A 10,000-nucleotide genomic window follows, 5' to 3' on the forward strand; every position below is an offset into this window, starting at 1 on the left:
TAATACTAATATATACATACACACACACACACATGTATACATTGTGAAAACTTTTTTTTTTCCCTACTCGTGTGTGAAAAAGTAAACATTGTAATTAAAAATTTATTTAATTGGGGTTTAAATCTTTGGGCACCTTTTGATCCGATTCACATTTCTGGGTTGGTTATTTGATTTACAATCAATTCTTGATTCAACGCAATTCAAACTGATTTTTGCAATTATTTGGTATAATTATGATTAAAAAAATAGGTCCTTCTGGTTGCATGGAGATGGCTTAAAAAGGTATTTTTGAAAATTGATTCTCAAACTTTTTTTTTTGTTTGTTTAAACGAACAAATATACATATCAATTTTTAAAATGATGAATCGATTTAGAATTGAGATGAACGACAATGGAGATTAAGAGGTGAATTTATTTGTATGTGCAGTATTTCTAGGCTGTAAGTGAGGATCTAAAGTGATGTTTGCCCTTTCAGAAAGCGGCTCATGTAAGACATCAGCACCAGGAGGTGGAGGTCACACCAGAGACCTCCTGGTGCTGAACTGTGACCTAGAAGCAGAATGTGAGGACTCTGAGCTGACCGTGGCTCTGCAGTGGATCGCCGCTTCTGAGCTTGGACTTCCTGTTCTCCACTTCAAGAATTCTAAAGAGAAGAAGATCGCCAAGGTGAGGACGATTGTTTCCAGGCTGAAACTTTGATCCTTCTGATACATTTGTGTTTGTCCTCTCAGTTCCAGAGGGTGATCCACCTCATGTCCCAGAAGTCTTGGCGAATCGCAGACTTGTTCAATGCTCTGGTTCACTTCGGAAAGCTCCACCAGGAAGACGAGAGTGAGGACAAACATCCGTCCAGCCTGTTTGATTGGCTTTTGGACACCCTGTGAAGAGGAGTTTCCTCGCTCTGCACACTAAAGTTTGCATGCTCACTCTTTTCCTCACCAAGTGTGTTTCTTCCAAAGCCGAGAGCACAAAGACATCAGCACACTTGGCAACATGTTGTGTGTCGCTGCTTGATAAAAGGCATGTCTTCTTTCAGTAGGAACATCCATTGGACGTTCCTACTGGAAGTGAACACGCCACTGAGTGGTCAGCAGGTTTAACTACTCCAGTGTACAGAAATCCACTATAAATAAATAATAGAAAATACTTGCAGAGTTTCACAACCAAATGTATTTATTCATTAATAGAAACCAGGGGCAGTTGTTTAATTTTGACTTTCTAAACACATTAATGTTGTGTGACATTACCACCTATGTAGGAATCGAGCACACACATTCTATTTGACAACTGTTGTCTTGTACATACGTCGACACTTTCAACCTGCTGCACCTGAGAGAGAGTGGAGGGCCGAGTGCAATTTGTAACGTGGACTTTGTACGTGAATTTGGTGTTTAGGTACTCTTGTGTTACATTCGACGTTGCAAAGAGAAGCACACTATTCTGCTGTAAAGTGTCATTGTGTAACTGAATGTAATTCTCTTTTGGCATCAATAAAATTGTGTGATGTGAATTACTGTACTTAAAAATGTATGTGGGCCTTTCATCATCAAACTGAAGTGTTTGAGTTGCACAGTCATCATTGGACTTTAACTTACCGTATTTTTCGGAGTATAAATCGCATCGGAGTATAAGTCGCACCGGCCGAAAATGCATAATAAAGAAGGAAAAAAACATATAAGTCGCATTTTTTGGGGAGAATTATTTGATAAAACCCAACACCAAGAATAGACATTTGAAAGGCAATTTAAAATAAAGAATAGTGAACAACAGGCTGAATAAGTGTACGTTATATGAGGCATAAATAACCAACTGAGAATGTGCCTGGTATGTTAACGTAACATATTATGGTAAGAGTCATTCAAATAACTATAACATATAGAACATGCTATACGTTTACCAAACAATCTGTCACTCCTAATCGCTAAATCCCATGACATCTTATACGTCTAGTCTCTTACGTGAATGAGCTAAATAATATTATTTGATATTTTACGGTAATGTGTTAATAATTTCACACATAAGTCGCACCCCGGCCAAGCCAAACTATGAAAAAAACTGCGACTTATAGTCCGAAAAATACGGTATCTCGCTAAAATACAAAGCAAGACTTTAATTGAATCTGTGTGAAGTTGCCCCCCCGGCCCCGCTTGTTATTGTGTTATAGTTTTTCTATTCACGTGTATTTAAGGTGTTATTGTTCATTACTAGACCCCAACTATGTCAAAATATCCCCCAAACCTTTACCATTTGTTTGTGCTGCAAAAGTGTTAGTTATAAACGTTTCATGATTCATAACCAGTCCCCCACCTTTTCAACAGCTCCCCAAACCAGTCCCAGTCATTTGTGCTCCAAAACTTTTTGATCCATTATATTTAAGTTTGTGTTTGTTAACATGTTGTTCCAACTATAACATCTCCCCAAAAATTGTCCTAATAGTTAGTGTTGCAAAAGATTTTTTATTACACTGCATTTTCTGGGTTATAGAGCACACCCACTTAATTTTAGATGGAAAAAAATATTTTTCCATATTAGCCACACCAAACTATAAGCCGCAGATGTATACGTTGCAAAATTATTTATTTACACAGTAAGATTTTGTGAACGTTTATCTACATATCTCAATAGTTTACAAACGGTGTCTGTAACACGGCAGTAAAACGGCTGATTAAACAAAACAGAAATCATCGTCATGGACCCACTAGCTCTCCAATCAGCACTCTACGGTGATGTTTTAGTAAATTTACAAAACAATACACAAAGAACACCATACTAACACAGAGACTTTGTAAACTTGTTAGCACTTTAGTTAACGCTAACGACGCAAGTTATTACGTGACAATACACATACAAATATGCATGAAAACACTCCTCCAGACATCACACATGGGATGGTTTAGTAAGTATAAACAGTTTTAGTTATATTGTAAAACTTACAAATAGAGATGTCCGATAATATCGGACTGCCGATATTATCGGCCGATAAATGCTTTAAAATGTAATGAAATTATCGGTATCAAAAAGTAAAATGTATGACTTTTTAAAACGCCGCTGTGTACACGGACGTAGGGAGAAGTACAGAGCGCCAATAAACCTTAAAGGCACTGCCTTTGCGTGCCGGCCCAATCACATAATATCTACGGATTTTCACACACAAGTGAATGCAAGGCATACTTGGTCAACAGCCATACAGGTCACACTGAGGGTGAACGTATAAACAACTTTAACACTGTTACAAATATGCGCCACACTGTGAACCCACGCCAAACAAGAATGACAAACACATTTCGGGAGAACATCCGCACCGTAACACAACATAAACACAACAGAACAAATACCCAGAACCCCTTGCAGCACTAACTCTTCCAGGACGCTACAATATACACCCCCCGCTACCCCTGCCCACCTCAACCTCCTCATGCTCTCTCAGGGAGAGCATGTCCCAAATTCCAAGCTGCTGTTTTGAGGCATGTTAAGAAAAATAATGCACTTTGTGACTTCAATAATAAATATGGCAGTGCCATGTTGGCATTTTTTTTCCATAACTTGAGTTGATTTATTTTGGAAAACCTTGTTACATTGTTTAATAAAACAAAATTAGGCATAATAATGTGTTAATTCCACGACTGTATATATCGGTATCGGTTGATATCGGAATCGGTAATTAAGAGTTGGACAATATCGGATATCGGCAAAAAAGCCATTATCAGACATCTCTACTCAAAAACCGTAACGGCACAAACTAAATGTTAACTGCACAAGTGATTGGGACATGTTTGGGGAGATTTTGACAAGGGGGCCAACTTCACACAGATTTTAACTGAGGATACTTTCACACGCAGTTAGCTTTTTTCAGATTGAATCGGTTGATCAAAATAAATTCTCACATTGATCATGTATAAACGCAGATTAATCAGGCAATTTATTTTGACAGTACATGCTCCTTTAACTTAACCGCGGATGGCTGCCTGAAAGACACGGTGAGTTTGTATAGGGTGAGTGAGCAGGTCAATCAGTGCCAACATGAGTGAGGAGACTCCCACTGGTGTGTCCGCTGGCAAAAGTACGTTACCAAGCTTTTGTGCAAATAAATGGCGTGCATTCAAGTAAAAATATCTTGACTATAAAATGGAATTTCTGTAAAATCGGGGTCTTTTATAAAGGAAATCTACACTTTTTTTTCAATTAAATGCTGCCCATCATTCACAATCCTTGTGTGATTCAAGAACCCACTTCTTTCTCTTTACTGTGTAATCTAAATAGTGAAAACCTGCTTGTATGAGATGGCTAACAATTCACGATACTTCTATTCCACCTAAAAATCCCTCTGAAAAACATCCAACAAACGCCAACAATGCATATGAACCAAGCTATAGCAACATTGTTGCAGTAGGAGCTAACACAGAGGAACTACTTTTCTGGCTTTGCCCACACAACCACGAGTGATAGGTAATCCTAGCTACTAGAGATACTGCAGTATCATATTTGACTTAGTAAAAGTTCATGCAAGATTTTCAATAAAGCCCAGCTGCATAGTGGGTTGTGGCAAAAAGCCGAGAAGTTGGTCAACTTTGAAATTCCACACGCCATAAAAAGTGAATAATTGTTCTCAACGAATGGAATGCGGCATAAAACTCCATAACATCGCTGGGTGGACTCAGAAAATGAACATTTGCTCCCAGCATTGTTATCTGAGGAGTGAGGATTTTATGAATTTAGCATCTCAAAGAGAGCACAAGGCTGCTACATTACGTTCTAGGCTCTCTCAAAATCTGCCATTAGTGGTAGCAAACATCGAAAGTGCTCTCTATGTTGTTGTTGTTGATGGAAATAGTAATAGTATTATTTAGAATGCTCAAAATACTGTAAACATTCCATGTTATGAATGTAAATGTTACTCCATTACTAGAGATGTCCGATAAATGCTTAAAATGTAATATCGGAAATTATCGGTATCGGTTTCAAAAAGGAAAATTAATGACTTTTTAAAACGCCGCTGTACGGAGCGGTAAGTACAGAGCAGTCAGCAGCCCCTCCCCTCTCCCACACACAACACAGGAGTTGACGACTGCAGCATGAGAGGTTTACTGGCGACGCTTGATGACCTCATCAAACCGCCGCGAGCGCAGCATAACAACAAGAAGAGTGTGTTGTTGCCGGTGCTGTAGCCGTGGCTAACAAGCCAGATCCCTCTGTGACTGACTAACGACACCCTGTCCATGGTTTGGGATTATTTTAAAGTGTCTCTGATGGATAAAAAACTGGCAATTTGCAATGACTGCAAAAAGTTGGTTATGCGAGGAGGAACCAAGACGTCTTCCTTTAAAGGCCTACTGAAATGATTTTTTTTATTTAAACGGGAATAGCAGATCCATTCTATGTGTCATACTTGATCATTTCGCGATATTGCCATATTTTTGCTGAAAGGATTTATTAGAGAAAATCGACGATAAAGTTCGCAACTTTTGCTCGCTGATAAAAAAAAAACCTTGCCTGTACCGGAAGTAGCGTGACGTCACAGGAGCTAGGATTCCTCACAATTCCCCATTGTTTACAATGGAGCGAGAGAGATTCGGACCGAGAAAGTGATGATTACCCCATTAATTTGAGCGAGGATGAAAGATTCGTAGATGAGGAACGTTACAGTGAAGGACTTGAGAGGCAGTGATGGACGTATCTTTTTTCGCTCTGACCGTAACTTAGGTACAAGCTGGCTCATTGGATTCCACACTCTCCTTTTTCTATTGTGGATCACGGATTTGTATTTTAAACCACCTCGGATACTATATCCTCTTGAAAATGAGATTCGAGAACGCGAAATGGACATTCAGTGCCTTTTATATCCACGACAATACATCGGCGAAATGCTTTAGCTACGAGCTAACGTGATAGCATCGTGCTTTAACTGCATATAGAAACAAAAAAAATAAACCCCTGACTGGAAGGATAGATAGAAAATCAACAATACTATTAAACCGTGGACATGTAAATACACGGTTAATGCTTTCCAGGCTGGCGAAGGTTAACAATGCTGTGCTAACGACGCCATTGAAGCTAACTTAGCAACCGGACCGCACAGAACTATGCTAAAAACATTAGCTCTCCACCTACGCCAGCCAGCCCTCATTTGCTCATCAACACCCGTGCTCACCTGCGTTCCAGCGATCGGCAGAAGGACGAAGGACTTCACCAGATGCGTTTGGCGGCCCGGAGACGTAGGAAGTCAAGGTGAGGTCGGCGGCTAGCGCGGCTAGCGCTCCAACAAAGTCCTCCTGGTTGTGTTGCTGTAGTCCGCTGCTAATACACCGATCCCACCTACAACTGTCTTCTTTGCAGCCTTCATTGTTCATTAAACAAATTGCAAAAGATGTCCAGAATACTGTGGAATTATGAAATGAAAACAGAGCTTTTTGTATAGGATTCTATGGGGTACCATAACTTCCGTTACTCTGACTTCGTCACGTGCATACGTCCTCATACCGCGACGTTTCAGCCGGATATTTCCTGGGAAATTTTAAATGTCACTTTATAAGTTAACCCGGCCGTATTGGCATGTGTTGCAATGTTAAGATTTCATCATTGATATATAAACTATCAGACTGCGTGGTCGGTAGTAGTGGGTTTCAGTAGGCCTTTAATACGAGCAATTTGATCTCCCACCTCTTCAAGAATCCTAAAGAGATACACGATGAATACAAGCGGAAGATGGATGTGAGCCCAGTTTATAATTTCCTGTTATACAGTATGCCAGGCAGTCTTGCACTAAAGGAGGACTGTTATTGTTTACTTTATTACTCTAGTATACTCTGGACTGAAGCTGTGTGCCCTCATTGTTTTTGTAGCTGTTTTTTTGAGGCATGTTTAAAAAAAAATTAAAATAATGCACTTGGTGAAAGTCAAAGTATAGTATTTCCCATAGTTGTAGTGGGTATCAGGATTATCTCAGGGAGAGCATGTCCCAAATTCCAAGCTGCTGTTTTGAGGCATGTTAAAAAAAATAATGCACTTTGTGACTTCAATAATAACTTGAGTTGAAGTTGTTCTCTTATTTTGGAAATCCTTGTTACATTGTTTAATGCATCCAGCAGGGCATCACAACAAAATTAGGCATACTAATGTGTTAATTCCACAACTGTATCGGTTGATATCGGAATCGGTAATTAAGAGTTGGACAATATCGGAATATCGGATATCGGCAAAAAAGCCATTATCGGACATCTCTATCCATTACATATGTACATACTGCATGTATATAAAACATTGATGTAGGCGCGTTTGGAGGTTGTTTTTTTTTAAGAGCGATTTAAAGGCGGAATAGATTGCATCCTGCATTGTTAGTTGCCTCTTGCTAGCGTTTCTTTTACTGTTTAGAATTATATTATATGACAAAAAAGGGAAAGATGTGTGTTCATGTCTAGCAGGGATTTGGATGATGTAAAAAAGTGAATGTTTCCTTTTAAAGTTAATTTTAATGATGCAAGCATGCAATTTGCTGTGATTAATCATGATTAAAATATTGATATTTGATTAAAAATAAATCACAAGCTGTTCCCCCCGAGCTCATACGGTAAAATAACGATCACGTGATAGTGCTCTTAATGAACCACATTTTAACGCTGCCAGAGAATAAATAGATGTAGCAACTTTGTCGTTACATTTATCGTGTAATCAGACCGCTTCAGATATTCTTCTCCATGACACATTTTGTGGCGACTGTGAAATGAAAGTGCGTCTCGCTCTATTTAGCGAGCACCGGGAGCAGCTGTGTGGCCCCTGCTCTACTCAGAAAGCACTCACAGGAAAAAACGACAACGTAATATAACTTCGAAAAACCAAAATAAGATTTTGTGATGCTAAAAAATATCGATGTAATCATGGTAGATACGCTCCTGTACTTGGTATCATTACAGTGCACTGCAAAAACTGAAATCTAAGTAAGATTAAATATCTCAAATAAGGGTGATATTTGCTTACTTTCTGTCTGATAAGATAATTCTTCTCACTAAGCAGTCATCAACACTCACAAGTATAAAACTACCTTTTTAAAGTAATCATTTCTTATTTCAAGCATGAAAAAAAAATTATGACTTTGACACAATTGTGTCTCATATTAAAACAGATGACAGCCAAATGGACTTTGCGGTTTTATTTTCAATGAAACAATAGAAAATACGTACTCATATAGTAGTACAGTTGTTATTAGTGAGAATATACTTATTTTAAGGTATTTTGGGGTTCATTGAGGTTAGCTAATTTTACTTGTTTTGGAAAGTCTTGACAAGCCCAATTTTCTTATTCTATTGGCAGATCATTTTGCTTAGTTCAAATAAAATACCCCTAATTTTTGTATTTTTTTTTTCTTGTTTTTGAACACTGACTTTTTGCAGTGTGGATGTTAGGTGTAGATCCACCAATGGCGTTTGTTTACATTGTGACAGTTTTTTTTAAACACATTTGTTTTGCTTTAGATGCTTCTTGCTAATGTGTCATGGCCAATCATGCAAATTTGATCCCAATACTGACTTCATTCAAGTTCTCAATAATCAATCACACTAGAGAAACAGACAAATGCAAGAAAATAACTGATAAAATGAGTGTGCTTTTCATTTTTGTGTAATAGAGCTACATAAACGTAAAAGAACTAAAAGAGGGGTATAGAGGAGGAAACGCGTCGGCTGCCGTTAATGTTCAAAGCAGAATATTACAGTAATATTAAGAACCAAATGTTCCATTAGGGCCTCTTTAGATGGAAGTAAATGTAGGTACAGTGACGTACAGTAACACCAACCCCATGTCAAGCGATGCGTCGTATCGGCTCCGGGGACGGGTCAGTACCAGATCCTGCAAGTGTTGTCCTTGCTGCCTGCGGAGGAAGACAAACAGGAGCAGGTGGCAGCGCAGCTGGGAAACCAACAGACCGCGACGAGCGTCCCTCACAGCTCGAGGCGGCCGTTAGTTCTCAGACGTGGGCGCCGTCGCGTACCTGTGATGATGGCGTCGCCTTCGTAGTTGAAGACGCAGGAGAAGATCTCGTCGGTGTGTCCCTGCAGGACTTGAAGGCAGACGCCCGATTGGACCTCCCACAAACGAGCTGTCTTGTCCGAGCTGGCGGTCAGAACTCTGCTGCCTTGAGGACTGAAGCAGATCTAAGGAGGACAGCAGAAGGAGGTTAGAGTTTGCATGAGGAACAACACCTGGAAGACTTCTGGGACATTTAAAGGTCCTCTCATGACGACACTTATTTCATAGTTCTGGACTTAAAAATGATGTCGTCAGATAAAATTCTCATCAAAGTAGACTCCATAGAAATGTTAGGCTTGTTTCCTGACAAGTAGGGCTTTTTTACTTAAACTCGATATTCGATTAGAGATGTCTGATAATATCAGACTGCCGATATTATTGGCCGATAAATGCTTTAAAATGTAATATCGGAAATTATCGGTATCGGTTTCAAAAAGTTAAATTTATGACTTTTTAAAAGCCGCTGTTCGGAGTGGTACACGGACATAGGTAGAAGTACAGAGCGCCAATAAACCTTAAAGGCACTGCCTGTGCGTGCCGGCCCAATCACATAATACCTACCGCTTTTCACACACAAGTGAATGCAAGGCATACTTGGTCAACAGCCATACAGGTCACACTGAGGGTAGCCGTATAAACAACTTTAACACTGTTACTAAAATGCGCCACACTGTGAACCCACACCAAACAAGAATGACAAACACATTTCAGGAGAACATCCGCACCGTATCACAATATAAACACAACAGAACAAATACCCAGAACCCCTTGCAGCACTAACTATTTTCTTAATTCATATCTTGTTTAAAAATATATCGATACATCTCACAGATATATCGCCCAGGCCTACTGACGAGTCTCGGCACATTTTGGAACACCCTCTTTTAAGCTCCAAAATGGTCAGCCTGCTGATGTCATCTACAGAAGACTGGGGGAAATTGAATGCGTTTTTAAACAGTTGTTCTCGCAATTGTTGGATATG

At 39.4% G+C, this 10,000-nt stretch overlaps 2 protein-coding genes across 16 annotated transcripts in view; one reads left to right on the forward strand and one right to left on the reverse strand.

Annotated features, from left to right (window-relative positions):
• Nucleotides 1-1,604, forward strand: part of LOC133663657 (A-kinase anchor protein SPHKAP-like) — a 383,555-nt gene extending 381,951 nt beyond the window's left edge. The window contains exons 14-15 of one of the 4 annotated variants that reach the window (XM_062068311.1): nucleotides 476-666; nucleotides 732-1,598. In XM_062068311.1, the coding sequence (XP_061924295.1) occupies nucleotides 476-666; nucleotides 732-884 (344 nt within the window). In that variant the 3' untranslated portion in view covers nucleotides 885-1,598. Of the gene's footprint in view, nucleotides 1-475; nucleotides 667-731 lie in introns of all 4 variants that reach the window. The other 3 variants (XM_062068312.1, XM_062068309.1, XM_062068310.1) reach the window with 3 other exon arrangements.
• daw1 (dynein assembly factor with WDR repeat domains 1) overlaps nucleotides 1-10,000 on the reverse strand; it is a 55,966-nt gene that overhangs the window by 532 nt on the left and 45,434 nt on the right. For 10 of the 12 annotated variants that reach the window (XM_062068317.1, XM_062068322.1, XM_062068321.1 and 7 more), the window contains 2 exons: nucleotides 8,981-9,143; nucleotides 8,137-8,860 (listed from right to left, as the gene is read on the reverse strand). In XM_062068317.1, coding sequence (XP_061924301.1) covers nucleotides 8,826-8,860; nucleotides 8,981-9,143 — 198 coding nt within the window. In that variant the 3' untranslated portion in view covers nucleotides 8,137-8,825. Of the gene's footprint in view, nucleotides 644-8,136; nucleotides 8,861-8,980; nucleotides 9,144-10,000 lie in introns of those variants that run through there. The other 2 variants (XR_009828391.1, XM_062068315.1) reach the window with 2 other exon arrangements.

This window comes from Entelurus aequoreus, linkage group LG13 (genome assembly GCF_033978785.1).
Source record: "Entelurus aequoreus isolate RoL-2023_Sb linkage group LG13, RoL_Eaeq_v1.1, whole genome shotgun sequence".
Classification (NCBI taxonomy): Eukaryota; Metazoa; Chordata; class Actinopteri; order Syngnathiformes; family Syngnathidae; genus Entelurus; species Entelurus aequoreus.